General features: G+C 43.4%; 1 protein-coding gene and 1 long non-coding RNA gene across 7 annotated transcripts in view; one reads left to right on the top strand and one right to left on the bottom strand.

Annotated features, from left to right (window-relative positions):
- Positions 1-19,746, top strand: part of LOC148886125 (uncharacterized) — a 99,910-nt gene that overhangs the window by 70,426 nt on the left and 9,738 nt on the right. For 4 of the 5 annotated variants that reach the window (XR_016117856.1, XR_016117855.1, XR_016117857.1 and 1 more), the window contains exons 3-4: positions 7,451-7,624; positions 16,730-16,789. This is a non-coding gene — a long non-coding RNA (uncharacterized LOC148886125). Of the gene's footprint in view, positions 1-7,450; positions 9,730-16,729; positions 16,790-19,746 lie in introns of those variants that run through there. The other variant, XR_016117853.1, reaches the window with a different exon arrangement.
- The window catches only part of LOC148886124 (sialate:O-sulfotransferase 1-like), a 100,115-nt gene continuing 90,326 nt past the window's right edge, over positions 9,958-19,746 (bottom strand). Inside the window, exons 9-10 of one of the 2 annotated variants that reach the window (XR_016117852.1) lie at positions 10,166-10,280; positions 9,958-10,081 (exon numbers count right to left, since the gene is read on the bottom strand). Coding sequence is in view for 1 of the 2 variants with exons in the window: in XM_089017058.1 (XP_088873184.1) it covers positions 10,267-10,280 (14 nt within the window). In the remaining variant the exon portion in view is untranslated. Of the gene's footprint in view, positions 10,281-19,746 lie in introns of both variants that reach the window. The other variant, XM_089017058.1, reaches the window with a different exon arrangement.

Raw genomic sequence — 19,746 nt, 5'->3', positions numbered from 1 at the left:
TTTCCCATCTGGACCAGGTCATGACCATTAAACATTTCCTGTGTTGTCCAAGCAGGCAGGTGAAGATTCAATCGTTGAATCGGGCTTAGTTTACTCTGACTGGTTGGAAGGAAAATTTATTTTACCCGAAAAATAAATAAATAAAATAAAGATGATATGTTTTATGTTTACTTCCGATGGGTCGCCAATATTATCATTATTATTTGTTCTTTTGACTTCAAGATGGCGCCACAAGAGTAGGTGCCTTTCCAGCATGTATTTTGTTTTTATACTTCTTTCATTTTCCTTTTATAATTTTGCTGCTGTGAAATGTACATTTCTCCACTGCAAGACTAGTGAAGGTAAATCCAATCCAATCTTCGTGGAAGAAATGTTGTGAACAAATTAATTCATCGTCGAGCATGAAGAGAAATTCTTGATCAATACCTTTTTGCTGTGAACTTCTTCTTTTCCTTTTGGCTTTTCCCCTCAGGAGTCGCCACAGCGAATCAATGTCCTCCATCTATCCCTGTTTTGTGCATCCTCTTCTCTCACACCAGCTACCTTCATGTACTCTTTGACCACATCCATAAACCTCCTCTTCGGTCTTCCTCTCGGTCTCCCGCCTGGCAGTTCAAGGCTCAGCATCCTTCTCCCGATATAGTCACTCTCTCTCCTGTGGACATGTCCAAACCATCTCAGTCTGGCCTCTCTGACTTTCTCTCCAAAGCCTCTAATATGAGTTGTCCCGCTAATGTACTCAGTCCTGATCCTATCCAACCTGGTCACTCCCAAAGAAAACCTCAACATCTTCAGCTCTGCTACCTCCAGCTCTGCTTCCTGTCTTTTCTTCAGTGGCACCGTCTCCAGTCCAAACATCATGGCTGGTCTCATCACGGTATACACTTTTCCTTTCATCCTAGCTGAAACCCTTCTATCACACATCACACCTGACATTTTTCTCCAGCCGCTCCAGCCTGCCTGGATACGCTTCTTCACCTCTTTTCCACACTCTCCATTGCTCTGGACAGTTGACCCCAAGTACTTAAAATCCTTCACCTTCTTTATCTCTTCCCTGTAGCACAGGGGTCGGGAACCTATGGTTCGCGAGCCATATATGGCTCTTTTGATGATTGCATATGGCTCGCCGATAAAACTAAAATATGTATTTACTTTTTCGTTTTGTCGTTTTTTTTCGCCGTTCATTTTTCCCGTTGGGGCTGCAGTTGGCGGAAATCTCGGCACGGGGGAATCTCGGCCTGTTCCTTTTGAAATATTTTCAAAGTGTTTGAGCTCCAGCAAGACGGCGAGGAGAGAAAATGTTCTGATTCTAATTTGCAATGAAACAATACCATCGATGAAACAGTCGAATGTCAGTGACATTTTAACAAGCCCCATGTTAACGTTAGCATCGACATACTTCTGCGAGAAGTATATTGCAGATAGCAAGTGTGGAAGCTTATGAGCCGTGTGCAGGCTAGCTAGCAGTAACTTCGCCTCTGGACCGGCAAATTGAATTTCATTCCGATCGTTTTCCTGGAATTTTACCAAACACGAGGAACGGAAAACCATTCATGTTAACGGTGAGTACTATCACAGTTATTTTAAATAATGAATTCTGATATTTTGTTGAAAAGTGTCCGCGCGTGTGCGCGCGCGTGCGTGTGGCTCTCGCTGAAAAACATTTGTAAATATTTTACTTTTATGGCTCTCTTAGTCAAAAAGGTTCCCGACCCCTGCTGTAGCATCACTCTTGCAATTGGATCCCTCTCATTCACACACATATATTCCTTCTTGCTGCGACTGATCTTCATTCCTCTCCTTTCCAGGGTATATCCCCACAGCTCTAGTTTATCCGCCACCTGTTCCCTGTTCTCGCTACAGATCACAATGTCATCTGCAGTCAGGAACACCACCGCCACCTCTCCAAGACACTTCCATACCTCGATTGGTAAATCATCAGGCCCGAGTGCCTTTCCCCCCTTCATCCTCTTCAGCGCCCTCCTCACTTCATCCTTGCTAATGCTTGCTACGTCTTGGTCCACAACAGTCACGTCTTCTACTCTTTGTTCCTTCTCATTTTCCTCATTCATCAATTCTTCAAAGTACTCTTTCCATCTTGCTATCACACTACTGGCACCTGCTAATACATTGCCATCTCTTTCCTTAATCACCCGAACCTGATGCAGGTCCTTACCATCTTTGTCTCTCTGTCTCACCAGCCTGTAAAGATCAGTCTCACCTTCCTTGCTGTCCAGCCGAACATATAAGTCATCATAGGCCTCTTGTTTGGCCTTTGCCACTTTTACTTTAACCGTGCGCTGCATCTCCTTGTACTGCTGTCTACTCTCATTCATCCTCTCAGTGTCCCACTTCTTCTTTGCTAACCTCTTTCTCTGTATACACTCCTGAACCTCCCCATTCCACCAACAAGTCTCCTTATCTACCTTTCTTCCACTCGATACACCAAGTACTTTCCGAACCGTGTCTCTGATTATGTTCACTGTAGTTTGCCAGTCATCTGGAAGGACCTCTTGCCCACCCAGTGCTTGTCCTTCCTCAATGTCATGCAACACTCTTCCTGTTTCTACTTCCACCATTTTGTCCTCACTTCAGCCTTTGGTATCTTCATCTTCCTCACTGCCAGCGTCATCCAACACACCACCAACCTATGCTGTCTGGCTACACTATCACCAACCACTACTTGCAGTCACTGATTTCCTTTAGGTGGCGCCATTGACACAAAATGTAGTCTACCTGTGTACTTCTGCCTCCACTCTTACAGGTCACCATATGTTCCTGTCTCTTCTGAAAGAAAGTATTCACAATAGCCATTTTCATTCTCTTAGCAAAGTCAACCACCATTTGTCCTTCAGCGTTCCTCATCTGGAGTCCAAACCTGCCCATCACCTCCTCATCATCTTTGTTTCCTGCGCCAACATGTCCATTGAAGTCTCCACCAATTACAACCCTCTCACTTCTCGGGATGTTCTGTATGACTTCATCAAAGTCCAACCAAAGGAGAAATCTCCTTCTCCGCCAGCTCGCATCGTACTTGTGGGGCATACCCACAAACAACATTGAACATCACACCTTAAATTACTAGCTTCAGACTCATCATTCTATCTGATAACCCCAACTCCATTTCTCTTTCTGTCTTCACCATGATAGAACAAACTAAACCCTGACCCTAGGCTTCTAGCCTTGCTCCCTTTCCACCTGGTCTCCTGGACACACAGTATGTCTACCTTCCTTCTCTGCATCATGTCAACCAGCTCTCGACCTTTACCTGTCATTGTTCCTACATTCAAAGTTCCTACTCTTCGTTCTATACTCTTGGCGTTCCATCTCTCTCTTTTCCTCACACCTTCCTCCTCTCCTTCTTCGACCAACAGTAGTCCATTTTCCACTGGCACCCTGAAGATCAACAGTACCAATGGCGGCCGTTGTTAACCCGGGCCTCGACCGATCCGGTATGGGATTCATAGGTTTGATTCGCATATTTGTTTTGGCAAAAAAAAATTACGTCGGATGCCCTTCCTGACACAACCCTCTGTATTTATCCGGGCTTGGAACCGGCACAATAAGACACTGGCTTGTGCCCCCTTGTGGCTACATTCCTTTTTGCCGTGAACAATGTCATAAAATCGGGACATTTCTATGTAGTGTACAGATTAGGTAAGAATCGTAAAGTAGAATAAAGGATAAAGTAGAAAGTAGTCCAAGATGGCGCCCGAGTAGGCAGCCGTCAGCAAGTGCTCTCATAAGACTTGCGTTTTGTTGTTGTTTTTGTATTGTTTTGTGTTTTCTTTTGTCACTTTGTGTTGTGCGTCGTGTGGAATGGATATGCATTGTTTTTCAGCATTTTTTACCACGACATTCATCAAGGAGGAGACTGTGCTGAGCGGTTGCGCCTTTTTGGCAACATGAATATGCCGGTACAGTTTTTGAATGGGAGGAATGTCGGTGCCATTCAACTGTCATCGCTGGACACCACAGGGGCCATTGTGCTTTTTTGCGCCTGTAATGGGCAGCATCTTCACAGCCCTGCTTTGTTCAGCGGAAGGTCGGTGTGGTTGGACAATCTGCGGCTGGATGAATACATGGCTTGAGGAGCCCGCAATAAGAAGGAGCGCCGATGCGTATGTGGAACTGTCGCGGCTTGGAATTAAAGTGGATTTATGTGGGACAGGAGATCTGAGACAATCTCTTCGTCAATGGATGCTACAGCTGCGCGTTTGCTTTCAACATTTAGCTTGTAGTCGACGTGCACCAAGATGTCCCTGATCCACTGGTGAAGAGACGCTTTGATCCTCTCCTCGTTCATGTGGAACTGCTTTGTGTAACAAAGAGGGTACAGAAATTGCTTCAGAATGAATGACTCTCTGTGTCTTTGTGTTGTCATGTTATTTGTTATTTAGTTTTTTTTGTTCTTTTGACTTCAAGACGGCGCCGCGAGAGTGGCTGCCTTTCCAGCAGCTAATGTATTTTGTTTTTCTACTTTCATTCCTTTCATAACTTTGCTGCTGTAAAATGTAAATTTCTCCATTGTGAGACTAATAAAGGCAAATCCAATCCAATCCAATCTTAACCTGAAGTACCCTCTTGGAAAAAAATAAAAATAAATAAATCAAGTGAATTACTGGCTAGCTAATCTGGCTAGTAGATCAAAAGAGAACGAGCAAATACCTGTACTGGGTGATTGCTACCCAGCATTTCTGATTGACTGGAATTTGAACACTGATCCCCCATGTCCACAGATCCATCGAGCTGCCACCAACATTTTCAAAGATAATCTCAAATTAACCATTCAGGCTGAGCGGTTACTTCAGTGGTCACTTTATCGTATTTTCAGGTTAAATTTGATCATTATTTGTGTATGAAAGTGTTTAAAGTTACTTCAGAATTAAACAAATCTGTGTTTGAAATTACACACAGCATTGGATTCAAATTTAACCTAATCTGCCAGTTCAAAATATTCAATAAAAGTAACCCAATCATCTGAAGATGCACAGTGACCAAGAGAGTGTGTTTAAAAAGAAGTTGTCTGGATACAAAGAAGAATAAAATACAGGATATGACTTCTGCATTTTCAATGAATCTGAAGAAGCAAATTAAAGAGGTAATCTCCAAAGAATGGAAAAAATTAATTTTTGCAGATTTTATACGAACAGACTTTTAAAGAACATAGTATATTTCAGATGTAAATCCTCATCAGAAATACACATTTACAGAGTGTATTTTCAGTGTCATTTCCACCGCGCATTTATTGGACATTTATCATTCGAAGCATTTATAGACAGAAAAACACATTTTATTGAATTGGATGCTTCTCTCTGAAATTGGTTGGATTAAATGTTACACTTTTTCGATAACAGTTCAGGGCATGAGAAAAGAAGAAAAAAAAAATCTGCCAATGTACCGTAGTCAACTGTAATTTTGTGTTGTAATATCACAATTAACCACTAGATGTTATAACTGTCTCATTGCCCTCCCACTGGATATCAAACTACCTAATATAGGGTGACCCAAAAAGATGCGGACCCATGAAAATTTCAATTGTGGCTTTGATTAATTAATTTATTTCAAATTACAACCACACATTACTCAGTTTGTGGAAGACCGTTCACCAGAGTTTCAGCTATTTCTGTAGATTTTTTTTATCAATTTATGGCTTTCCCAAGATGTGTTCCAAATGTCCACCATTTGGTTGCACGCAAACCTGTACTCGTCTGACAAAGTTGTCAATCACTGTGACACACGCCTCTTTCAGGAGAAAACATTGCTCTTTTTGGGTCACCCTCCCGAAAGAGGGTCATTTGTATGCATGCATCACTGTGTGTAAAAGTGTGTAAAAGTGGTCGACGACAAGTTTGCTTGCAATGAAATGGTGGGCATTTTTGGGAAACCACATCTTGGGAAAGCCATAAATTGACTAAAATTTGACAGAAATCGCTGAAACTCTGGTGAGTTGTCTTCCATAAACTGAATAATGCGTGGTTGTAATTTGAAATAAACAGCTTTTTAATCAAAGCCCCAATTGAAATTTTCATGGGTACACATCTTTTTGGGTCACCCTGTACTACTACATGTCCATGTAGTAGGCTATCTATCTATCTATCTATCTATCTATCTATCTATCTATCTATCTATCTATCTATCTATCTATCTATCTATCTATCTATCTATCTATCTATCTATCCATCTATCCATCTATCCATCTATCTATCTATCTATCTATCTATCTATCTATCTATCTATCTATCTATCTATCTAGCTATCTGTCCATCCATCCATCCACCCATCCACCAACCCACCTACCTACAGTATATATCTATTTAGAATACTAATAATAAAATTAAATATATTATTATATGTTAATCTATTTAATTTATTTGTTTGTTTGTTTGTTTTTTTTTTTTTTTTTGCGGCAAAGGGGTGATATCCAACATAAACATCGTACCTTCCTAAAGTTATAATTCAAGTTGATGTTTGTGGTGAAAAAAGTACAACCTGAGTTCTTGTACTTCTTATTGGTTTCTTATTCAGCGATTTTGTGTCATCCTTGAAAGGCCAATTTAATGCAAGAGAGATCTTTGCACAGGAGAAGAAAATCTTATTTTGTTTTTTTTTAACTTCAAACCTTTTGTTGTTGGGTTCAGAAAATTCATATTTTAGACATACATTGAGAAATATATTATCAAAATGAAAAATAGTAGGAGCCTATATTTTGAATGTATATTTTGTCCACATTTGAAATAGCATTTTTGTCAGCAAATGACATTTCATTACATTATTATTATAATTAGCATTACTATATTAATCTGATTGCTTTTGTATTATTATCATTATTATTACTATCATTACTATATTATTATTTTTTTATATATTGTTATTGGTTTTTTTTTACTTTTTGTTACGGGTTGAGTGAACGCTGGCGTGTGTGGCTGCCGCTGCTTACTCGCAGAGAAAATATCCTGTGACTGTAAAGTGTCCTTGAGAGTTTTGAAAGGCGCTTATAAATGTCATATATTATTATTATTATTATTTTTGTTATAAAAGTAGAAGCACTGCACTTGCATATTTAATTTTTCTATTTTTTTCCACACTGGCCAAATTGTTTTTATTATATTTTTCGCCTACAGGAAATGAGGCGCTTCTTCTTCTGTGGCTGACAGTGTGAGATCTTGTTGATTTGGCAGGAGATAAGCGAATAAAAGTCAAGTCTGCTATAAGTCTGCATGAGATCATTCGACCCGAGTCATTTGGAAGGTGCTCAGGTGCCCACTGTGTACACGTAGAGACCAGACGACCCTCTTGCCCCGCTCTGTCCCACAGCAGTCACTTAAAACAGTGATAGATGTTCCCTTTGACACTCCCCCCACACCACACCATCCTCCGTATTTACCCCCCACCAACTCCCTTCCTCTGTAGTGCGTAAAACAGCCTTGCTTTCTTTCCATCCTTCCAGAATGAAGAGGAGGCAGATTTGAAGGGAAGTGGAGGAGACAGTACACCGCCACCCGTGCCTCAAACCCCCCAAGCTTCAAATCAGTATGCAGCAGCTGTTGCTAAGGTGATAAAACCTCTGGACGGGGGCCTAACTGCAGAAACATCAATAGGGCAATGGATAGAAGGGTAGCAGGTAAGGACAATGGCAAAGCGGGTGGGGTGACAGAACGCTGGACGGGGGAAGCATCGATACGCTTTCCTGAACGGTCATTATATGCGCTGTCCTGTGTACATTAACCGGCCGCCATTTTGTGACCACTGTCTGATGATATCAAGTATGAAAGCAGCACAAAAACATCTTGCCTAACAAAAATAATACAGTGGCACCTCTACTTACGAAAGTCTCTTCATATGAAATTGTCAAGTTCTCAAGAGGAAAATATTGCCTTTTGTTACCCTGCGGAGTTTCCGGAATGCACCATATATACAGGTGTGCTTTTATTGGATACTACAGAGTATCGTCCTGGTATCCAATTGGCTAAGAGGTATTTCTACCATATGTATCTAAGTGTGGAGTTCGATAGTTAGGCGTCAATGCAATATTCTCATCATTTGCATCTCGGCCATAATGTATTCATATTGTTTTATGTAATTGTGAATCACCCACAAAAAGTGTTCACTAGTTAGGCGATTACTCATGATGCTGACGTTTGCCTTGGATATGTTTCATGGATTATTCGAGATCGACAATAGTAATAATAATACATTTCATTTCTAAGCGCCTTTTAAAACTCTCAAGGTCACTTTACAGTCACAGGATCAGTTTTTCTGTGGGTGAGCAGCGGCAGCCAAACACGCCAGCTTTGACTCAACCCGGAAATAATTCAAATAGATCGAAAGCTAGCTAGACAGCTAATAGATAGCTAGCGAGATCTTTAATAGATAGCTAGCTATATAGTTAATAGATAGCTAGATAGATAGCCAGCTAGCCAGATAGATACCCAATAGACAACAAAAAGATCGCCAGCTAGGTAGCCAGTCAGGTAGCAAGCCTGTTAGCCAGCCAGATAGCTTGCTAATAGACAGCAAATAGATAGTAAATAGATAGTTAGCTAGGTAGCAAGCTAGGTAGCCAGCCAGATAGCAAGCCAGATAGCTTGCTAATAGACAATAAATAGATAGCAAATAGATAGCCAGCTAGGTAGCAAGCTAGGACTACATAAACATTCAAGCGTAAGAAACCTGCATTGTGACTGTAAAGTGACCCTGAGAGTCTCGAAAGGCACTTATAAATGAAATGTATCATTATTATTAAAACTCAATATTCTGTGGAATTTGAGTGAAAATTACAGAAGTTAGCAAAAGTTGTTGGATCAGTTCTTGACAAAACGCCTAACAAAAAAAAAAACACTGAGAGAGAAAATGGGCACAGTTAAAATTTAAATGACCATCATTTTTATTCTGTACTCTTTTTATTACATAATGCACAACTCATTTATTGCACTTTGATTTAAGTTTAGCATGAATTTGTTTCCAATTTTGATGCTTTTTATCCTTTTTGTCTCACTTTGGGGGAGGGGGGGGGGCTTGAAATGAATTTAGGGAATTTATATATAAAACATGTCTCGACTTACAAAATTTTCTAGTGAAGAAAATTCTTCCAGAACCAATTCATTTTGGAAGCAGAGGTACCAGTGTTATTGTCAGTTGAATTTTTCAAACGTAACTGACAGCAGGACACTAAATTTCACCGAAAAGGTGCCAAGAATTTAAGCAAACTAATCTTGCTAAATTGCGACTGTCATGAGTTATCCAATGTCACATTCCATAGTAGCACGTGCAGATATGTTCTTATGTTGTTTACTACTGATCTTTGTTGAATTGCAAGAACACCTTTAACGTATCCATATTCAGAATTTGAGCTCTTTTAGAATTTGTGTCACGGTGGTCGACTGGTTAGCACGTCCACCTCTCAGTGGAGAGGTGTAAGCTTTTTAAGTTCAATTTCAAAAAGTACTGACAGAAATGCGTTGAACGTTTCATGGTAAAAAGCAAGCACTAAAATTACACAAAACAATGGTAAATAATGTTTTTTTTTCTTTACAGAGTAAATAACTGAATATAATTTTATACTGTTGTTTCATTTGATTTCATGTTGAATATTGCAATAAAGTTAGTAAAATAATGTTTCAGAATATCTGTATTTTATTTTTGGGAACATTTGTTTGTTTTTAATGATGTGCTGAGTCAAGTATGCCATTTTTAAAATGTGACTTTTATGTATTTCGTCTTGCAGAGATTTATACTGTCAATAAATGTCTCATAAAAGACAAGATTTTCCTTCTTTCTTTGTGTACACGCGAAATGTTAGCATTAAAACAAACAAATAATGGAATAATACTCCAATTTCCTCTTTGTTTTCACGAGTGAGGCTTTCATTCCCTTCGATGTGTAAGATATTGGCTTTGTTGCCACAGGCAGCATGAACCATATAAAACACAAGCTCATATTTTCTGTGTGAGCGCAGTGTGTGTGTGCGTGTGCGTGTGTACGTGTGCAACGAGGGAGGCGATGCGGCCAGGCTGCAGATATCATCCATCTCCCTGTCAGCTCCCAGGGGCTGCTGGGAAAGTGGCAGGCACCTCCCCACCTCCAACAAAAGAGACACTGCATTCAAATGTTCCGTCACAGAAAGCTCAACCAAACCTTCAGCGCTCCTCCCTTCCTTCCTCACCAGTACGCAGAGCTAATAACGCAGAGCCAATCCCATGATGCGGGATCACAGCCTGTAGAGAACCCAGTCTGGCCACCGCCGCCGTGAACCCTATCAACCAGTTAGCCTCCGATTGCTGCAATGTGGAGAAGCAATCAAGTTTGTTCCAGCATAAACGGCGCCGACACCAAACTGCACAAGTGTGGTCACATCACTGCATAATTCCTTAAATCACATTAAAGGGGGAGGGGTGGGGTGTTGTGACAGCCACTATAACTGGATTACATACTTTCAGGCTCGCCATGACAAATTGTTCTTCAAGCTATTGTTTGTTTGTATAGCTTTTGTGATGAATCCTGGAACATTCCGAGGGTTCTTTTTGTGTCTGCGCTTTAAGCTTCATATAAACTGCAGCGTGCATCACATCGTGAGGAAATATGGCACGTGAGGGCGGCAAGACATGACGTACGTATTTATACCAATTCTAAATTGGGAGTTGATTGGAGTAGTTTTTTTTTTTTACAAACTCAAAGTAATTTTAATTTAACTGAATATGTCTACATTGTATATAAAATAAATAAATGATAGAATATCTATATATGCTCTATGCGCATATACACATCTACATAAACATATACATACATACACACATGCATACACATACATACACATACATACATACACATACATACATACATACATACATACATACATACATACATACATACATACATACATACATACATACATACATACATACATACATACATACATACATACATACATACATACATAAATGCATACATTTCAACTCGCACATGGTGGTGCAGAAACAGAACAATCCCAAAAGGATTACGGATGTGGGGGGGCAGGGGGGGCTCAAACCAAGCACCGAAGACAAAGTCCAGGGTAATACAAAGTACAAATACAAGTTGACAGCGTCCCGTTTTCGTACCCGCTGTCCTGAAGAAGGAAGTGGTGGAAGCGGGGAGGCGTGGCCCCGCCCCCACCTGTCATTCCGAACGTGACAATATCGAACAAGTAGGATGTCTTTTTGCCGGAGCAGCATTGCACAAAATGAGGATATAAAATAACTGTTTCTTAACAAACGTGTGTAGCATATGTCACACTGCTACAGAATGTTGCGACAGGTCGTAAAGCAGCGGTGACGTCACGACCGCAGGTAGATTAAGATGGTGGCACAATAAACACATTGACAAAGCAACTCTCCTCTCTCATTCCTCCGGACACAACATTGGCGACGAAGATGGACTTCTACACAGCTCCTCTCCCCTCGTTTCTCGAGCTCCCCGGTGAGCCACCAGTCCCGTGGTCCCGCTGGTATGACTCGTTTACGACGTATCTGACGGCGACCGGACTAAACGAGGCAAGCGAAGCAAGCCGAACGGCTATGCTAATACACAGTTTAGGTAGTGAGGGGCAGCGCATTTTTTGCTCTCTTGGACCCGCGAAGACATACGGGGATTGTGTCACTTTATTGGCCCGACATTTCGCCCCACCTCAGGGCGTGATTGTCCGGCGGGTTGCCTTCCGTCAACGACGGCAACGAACAGGCGAGTCGGTACACCACTACGTTGCCGACTTGCGGTGTTTAGCGGGCCTCTGTAAATTCGGCCGCTTGGAGGAGGAAATGATTAGGGATCAACTCGCCGAGCACACGATTGATCCCAAACTGCGGGAGAAACTGTTATTGTCCCCTGACGACCTCCCACTATCGAAGGCTGTGGAAATGGCGTTTCAATTGGAGAACGCAGCACAATTAACGGCTCGGTTCGTGAACCCACCCACACCTTCACACTCTCCCGCGTTGGCACAGATTGTTGCTCCAACCCCTCCACTCCCAGACGCCACCTTCACCTACGACTCCACCGCTACATACGACGGTGCCGAGATAAATGTGGCCAGACGTCAAGGGGCCGATGCACGCACGCCTTGTGCCAACTGTGGGTCAGCCTCGCATCCCACACGTGCGCCCACTTGCAGAGCCACCGGACAACGATGCCAACACTGCGGGAAGATGAATCATTTCGCAAGGATGTGCCGCTCTGCTCCCACCTTCACCTACGACCGTACCGAGATAAATGTCGTCAGACATCAACGGGCCGACACACGCAGACCTTGTGCCAACTGTGGGTCTGCCTGGCACCCCACACGCGCGCCAACTTGCAAAGCCATTGGACAGAGATGCCAGCACTGCGGAAGGAGGAACCACTTCGCCAGGATGTGGCGCTCTGCTCCCACGTCAACATACCCGCCACGCCGCTCACCAGACCAGCCGAGGCGAACCACCATCCACTGCGTGGGCTCGCGCGCCAAGCCATTCAAGTGGTGCACAGTGGAACTGGATGGAGTGAGCTTACCACTCCTGCTCGACACGGCAGCCTCCAGGTCACTGTTGAACGTGTCCACAGTTCGACGGCTATTTCCTCATCTCCAGATCGAGGCAAACGCTGAGGACTTGTTTGGCTATGGCCAAACTAAGATTGGTATGGTGGGCACTGCCACCTTCACAGTGCGCTATGGCTCGAGGACTCTCCCCCCCTTCACCTTCCAAATATCCCGTCATGGCGCTAACCTCTTGGGCTTGGACTTGTTTTGTGCACTCGGCTTTTCTATCTCTGACAATGCGGGTGCCACAATTCACCCCCAGGCCAACGGCAGTGGAGAAAGCTCCAACGAAGCAGACGGCCTGCCCTACTCTTCCTCAGCCAGCAGAGGGCCCAACGAGAAGCGCCGGACAAAGCAACGCACACTTACTGTGTCGGACTGGGTCCGCATTCGCCGGCCGTGCTGCTCTCACAAATTGGACTCATTCTGGACAGCACCAGTCCAGATTACCGCCCAACTCGGACCGACCACCTTCTGTCTGGCTGACGGGTCCCGTTGGCATGCCAGCCGCCTAAGGAGAGTCGCGGCACCGACCCCCACGAACGACTTCTCAGGCAAAGACTGCTAACGTCCTGTCACACATCAGAGAACACCGATGGGACGCCTCGAAGAGCGTGGTGAACCAGCCGTGCCTGTGGGGCCAGAGCCTCGGCCAGCTCGCGTTCGCCTTTGCCCTCGGTATTTGGACAATTATCACCGATTTTGAATGTTCAGACCCTAGCCAGTGCTTAGCCTATCGCGTGGCAGAATAACCCACACGGCTAAGCAGGGAAACCGGCAGTCTACCCGGTTTCCCTTGTTACAGAGTGTTTTTGGTTCCTTCAGGGAGGGGGGTAAATGTAGCATATGTCACACTGCTACAGAATGTTGCGACAGGTCGTAAAGCAGCGGTGACGTCACGACCGCAGGTACATTAAGATGGTGGCACAATAAACACGTTGACAAAGCAACTCTCCTCTCTCATTCCTCCGGACACAACACAACAACGTGTACGACAATTTTCTCCAGCATGACAGAATCTCACTCGCACAACAATCGGGGGCGGAAGGGGTGTCCACAGATGCTGAGGTGTCGGGGGGTGTCGGCGCTCGAGCGGGTGGGATCACCGCAACGCAAGCGCCGCGCCGGGCTCACGGTCGGTGCCGTCACCTCTTTGAGACAGGTGACCTCTTCTGGCTTCTCCGTTAGCAGGGGGATCATTTTTTTGGACAGCTCACATGTGGGAAGCCGTGCGTATTTGGATCAGCAGAAAGCGTGTGCGCCGACACAGTAATAAAGATCGCTAATACAAAATATAAAATGATTAAAATTACACTAAAAGTTATAAGATTTATAAATGAACTGTCAACATGTTGGTATATAATATGGTTATACATGTTGACAGTTTCTATTTTTATAGTGAGTGAGTGCGTGGGTGGGGAAATTGATAAAGCAAGACTTGGCCTTCTCTGTCGTGTATATTTTTTTAGAAAAAGGAAAACGTTGGCAGATTAATTCACAACCACTTAGCAGTATGTTGAACCTTGAATAAACACATGAATGTGTTAAGGAACCTTTTAGGTACAATATTCCTTTATATTTTTTACACTGAGAAAATGCCTTGTTTGAAACTCAGTCAGTAAGTTGAACTAAAACCTTGGCCATCATTTCACGGCGCATAGTAACCAGTAGGAAAAGATAGTTCCAGGGTTTTTTTGTGCCAAAATCAGCTCACACACCACCTTGACCAAATGTCAACAATTTTCAGAATCATTTTGCATGAATGGGGGGATTTAATTTATTTGGATAATACGTAATAGAGTCTGTCAAGAATGAGGCACACGCTTGCCATTATGTTGCAGTGTTACAATTTGAGCCTTCTTTTGCAATGGGCTCATAGACGACATGTACAAATAAATTGGATGGCGGAGATAGTTTGTTATTTTTTCGATTTTGTCGCAAAGGACATCCTCCTTAGGTGGGATATTAATCCATGTTTATTTTTATGTCCAAGAATATATTCTATGTGCAAAACCTTAGTCAAAACACTCCCGTGAAGTGTTCAATGAATGAGAATTAATTTAATCAATGTAAAGATAGGAACATGTATGGAGAAATACATTTTCGTTGCGGCCCAGAAGGGGCAAGTCACATTGTTGGCGAGCAGACTTTATGGCATGAACAAAGCCATTCAGAACGGCCCACAATTCGATCAGTGCGTTTGTCAAGGATAATGTTTAATATATTATGTCGTTTCGGTGGCCCAATGTGTAGCATGTCGACCTCAATGTGCAAAAGTACAATTCAGTTCCAGTTACGGATATATATATATATATATATATATATATATGTGTGTGTGTGTGACGGGTGTCACAACAGTGACTGTCTTCGTCTCCACGAAGCTGCCGTCTGAATGAAGACGAGAAGCGTGAATGTGTCTTTTTATTTCTTTTATTTCTGCAACACAGTATGGCAGAAGGGATGGGTGAAGTCGCATGGGTTTCGTCTTGTGATTAACCGGAATCTCCTCGAGATTGCTCTCAAATGCAAAACATTGTAGATAACAAAGAATTAACAACGTGTGATCGTATAGTGGTTATTTACAGAAAAAGAGAATACAACACAAGTTCACTGTTATTTACAAGATGTCCCTGAACGCATCATAGGCGGAGACTCGGCAGAACACGCGGTGCGCTTGTAATGGCTGGCGCACAGTTCAACCCGCCACGGACACTCACGGGCAAATGAAACACGACACAAGAAACTAAATATTGTTCAATAAAAATGAAATGAAACAATTATTACCTGCAACACAGTGTGGCAGAAGGGATGGGTGAAGTCGCATGGGTTTCGTCTTGTGATTAGCTGGGCAATAGAAAAGCACTATGAAGCACATGTGCTCCAAAGTTCCACTCGACAAAACGTGAAGTAAATAATGACACAAAAAGTAATCTGGACTCGAAATGAATAAGGGAACTAATTAGATAACACTAGACAGTATAAAAGGGGAAACAAAATAAGATATTGTCATGAAAATGCGCGTTAATCGAGACCAACAGAAAATTGCGACTCACCCGGAATCTCCTCGAGATTGTTCTAGAAACTATGGGCGGGACATGGTGCCACACTGTGCGCCGTTGCGTCACTTCCTTCATAATTTAATAATCTTGTGCAAAACTCTGTTATATATATATATATAAATGTAACGGAGTTGTGCACTTAGATTATTAAATTATGAAGGAAGTGACGCAACGGCGCACAGTGTGGCACCAGGTCCCGCCCATAGTTTCCAGAACAATCTGGGCGAGATTTAGGGTGTCACATTTCTCTGATGGTCTGGATTAATACGCATTTTCATGACAATATCTTATTTTGTTTCCCCTTTTGTACTGTCTAGTGCAGGGGTCGGGAACCTTTTTGACTAAGAGAGCCATAAAAGTAAAATATTTAGAAATGTTTTTTCAGCGAGAGCCACACGCACGCGCACGTACATACAAACATACAAACATAACTTTGTGATAGTGCTCACCGTTAACATGGATGGTTTTCCGTTCCTCGTGTTTGGTAAAAATCGAGGAAAACGATCGGAATGAAATTCAATTTACCGGTCCAGAGGCGAAGTTACTGCTAGCTAGCCTGCACACGGCTCATAAGCTTCCACACATGCTATCTGCAATCTACTTCTCGCCGAAGTATGTCGATGCTAACGTTAACATGGGGCTTGTTAAAATGGCGATGGTATTGTTTCATTGCAAATTAGAATCAGAACATTTTTTCTCCTCTAATGCTGCGGTGCATTCAGGCTGAAGTGCACAAGTTGGGCTCATTTAAAGGGGCGTTTACCTGTTTCAACAACACTATCATCCAATCAACATGGCGCTTTCGGCCATTCCAGGTCAGTGTCATCCAATCAAAATTGCACTTTCCGCCAACTGCAGCCCCAACGGGAAATGAACGACGAAAAAAACGACAATATGTATGATAATATGTAATATTTATTGGCGAGCCATATGCAATCATCAAAAGAGCCATATATGGCTCGCGAGCCATAGGTTCCCCACCCCTGGTCTAGTGTTATCTAATTAGTTCCCTTATTCATTTCGAGTCCAGATTACTTTTTGTGTCATTATTTAATTCACGTTTTGGCGAGTGGAACTTTGAAGCACATTGGCTTCATAGTGCTTTTCTGTTGCGCAGGTAATCACCAGACGAAAGCCATGCGACTTCACCCATCCCTTATGCCATACTGTGTTGCAGGTAATAATTGTTTCATTTTCTTTTATTGTACAATATTTAGTTTCTTGTGTCGTGTTTCATTTGCCCGTGAGTGTTCGTGGCGGGTTGAACTGTGCGCCATTATAAGTGCACCGCGTGTCCTGCCGACGTCTCCGCTTATGATGCGTTCAGGGACATCATGTAAATAACAGTGAACTTGTGTTGTATTCTCTTTTTCTGTAAATAACCACTATACGATCACACGTTGTTCATTCTGTTGCGTTATCTACAATGTTTTGCATATTCAGAACAATCTGGACGAGATTTAGGTTAATCACCAGACGAAACCCATGCGATTTCACCCATCCCTTCTGCCATACTGTGTTGCAGAAATAAAAGAAATAAAAAGACACATTCACGTGTTTGGTCTGATTAAGACGGCAGCATCGTGGAGATAAAGACAGTCACTAGTGTGACAATCGTCACACACACACACACACACACACACACACACACACACACACACACACACACACACATATATATACATACATATACATATATATATATATATATATATATATATATATATATATATATATATATATATATATATATATATATATATATAGGATCTGTTGCAACCACTCGTCGAGTTTGGGGGTCACTGCCCCGAGTGCTCCGACCACCACAGGCACGACTGTCACCTTTACCTTCCAGGCTCTCTCCAGCTCCTCTCTGAGCCCTTGGTATTTCTCGATTTTCTCATATTCTTTCTTTCTGATGTTTCCATCACTCGGGACCGCTACATCCACGACAACGGCTTTCTTTTCCCCTTTATCTATGACCACGATATCTGGTTGGTTGGCCATTACCATCTTGTCGGTCTGTATCTGGAAGTCCCACAGGATCTTTGCTCGGTCATTCTCCACCACCTTGGGAGGTGTTTCCCATTTTGACCTTGGGGTTTCCAGTCCATACTCCGCACAGATGTTTCGGTAGACTATGCCAGCCACCTGGTTATGGCGCTCCATGTAGGCTTTCCCTACCAGCATCTTACACCCTGCAGTTATGTGTTGGATTGTCTCAGGTGCCTCTTTGCACAACCTACACCTTGGGTCTTGTCTGGTGTGGTATATCCCTGCCTCTATGGCTCTGATGTTCAGGGCCTGCTCTTGGGCAGCCAGGATGAGTGCCTCTGTGCTGTCCTTTAGGCCAGCCCTCTCTAGCCACTGATAGGACTTATTGAGATCAGCCACTTCTGCTATGGTTCGGTGGTACATCCCGTGTAGGGGCTTTTCCTCCCATGATTGTCCCTCTTCCATCACCTCATCCTCTGTTCCCCATTGTCTGAGACATTCTCTGAGTACATCATCCGTTGGAGCCTTCTCTTTGATGTATTCATAGAGCTTGGATGTTTCATCCTGGACAGTGGCTCTCACACTCACTAGTCCCCGGCCTCCTTCCTTACGGCTTGTGTACAGTCTCAGGGTGCTGGACATGGGATGGAACCCTCCGTGCATGGTGAGGAGTTTTCGGGTCTAAACATCCGTGGTCTGAATCTCTTCCTTTGCCCACCTTATTATTCCTGCAGGGTATCTGATCATTGGCAGGGCATAGCTGTTTATTGCCCGGGTCTTGTTCTTGACATTGAGCTGGCTTCTGAGGACTTGCCTCACTCGCTGGAGGTATTTGGTCGTCGCCACTTTCCTTGTTGCTAGTTCGAGGTTGCCATTGGCCTGTGGTATACCGAGGTACTTGTAGCTGTTTTCAATGTCTGCTATTGTCCCTTCAGGGAGTGAGACCCCTTCAGTGTTGACTACCTTGCCCCTCTTAGTCACCATCCGACTACATTTCTCCAGCCTGAATGACATACCGATGTCACTGCTGTAGATCCTGGTTGTGTGGATCAGGGAGTCTATGTCCCTTTCGCTCTTAGCATACAGCTTTATGTCATCCATGTAAAGGAGGTGACTGATCGTAGCTCCATTTCTGAGGCGGTATCCATAGCCTCTCTTGGCGATTATCTGGCTGAGGGGGTTCAGTCCTATGCAGAACAGCAGTGGGGAGAATGCATCACCTTGATATATGCCACATTTGATGGACACTTGCGTTAGTGGCTTGCCATTGGCTTCAAGTGTGGTTTTCCACATCCTCATCGAGTTTGCAACGAAGGCTCTCAGGGTCCTGTTGACCTTATACAACTCCAAGCATTCAGTGATCCATGTGTGTGGAATCGAGTCATATGCTTTTTTGTAATCAATCCAGGCTGTGTACAGGTTAGTATGTCGAGACCTGCAGTCTAGAGCGACTGTTCTGTCAACCAGCAGCTGATGTTTGGCACCTCTAGTATCTCTACTAATGCCTTTCTGTGCTTTGCTCATGTACTGATCCATGTGTCCACTTATCTTAGCCGCAATGCCTGACATGAGCTTCCATGTTGTGGAGAGACAGAGTATTGGCCGATAGTTGGAAGGGACTGCACCCTTTGAGGAATCCTTCATGATCAGGAGAGCTCGTGGAGAGCTGTGAGTTTCTTTAGCCAGTAGGTGTGGACCATATCCGGGCCTGGTGCCGTCAAGTTTTTTATACCTGAGACTCTTCCTTGTATATCTGCCGCTGTGATGGTAACTGGGTTCTGTTCAGGGAGGTTGCTGTGCTCCTCTTTCAGAGTCACCAGCCATTTTGCACTGCTATGTGCGACCTCCTTCTCCCATATGCCTTTCCAGTATCTTTCAGTTTCCAGCCTTGGAGGGTCTGCTCTGCTGTTAGAACCCTGCCACTGAGCGTACACTTTCACAGGTTGTGTTGCGAACAGCCTGTTTATTCTTCTGGCCTCATTGTCTTTCGTGTACCTTTTTAGGCGACTGGACAAGGCCTGGAGCCTTTGTTTGGCAGTTTCGAGTGCTTCAGGTATGGTTATCTGCATGTACCTCTTGGGTATTGGCCTTTTATTCCCACCTCTCTGGATATCCGTCAATTGACTCACATCTTTCCGA

Source organism: Hippocampus bargibanti, linkage group LG16, assembly GCF_051943395.1.
Source record: "Hippocampus bargibanti isolate YZ-2025 linkage group LG16, ASM5194339v1, whole genome shotgun sequence".
NCBI lineage: Eukaryota > Metazoa > Chordata > Actinopteri > Syngnathiformes > Syngnathidae > Hippocampus > Hippocampus bargibanti.
The sequence above is the reverse complement of the archived record's forward strand: the minus strand, read 5'-3'. Positions and strand labels throughout refer to the sequence as shown.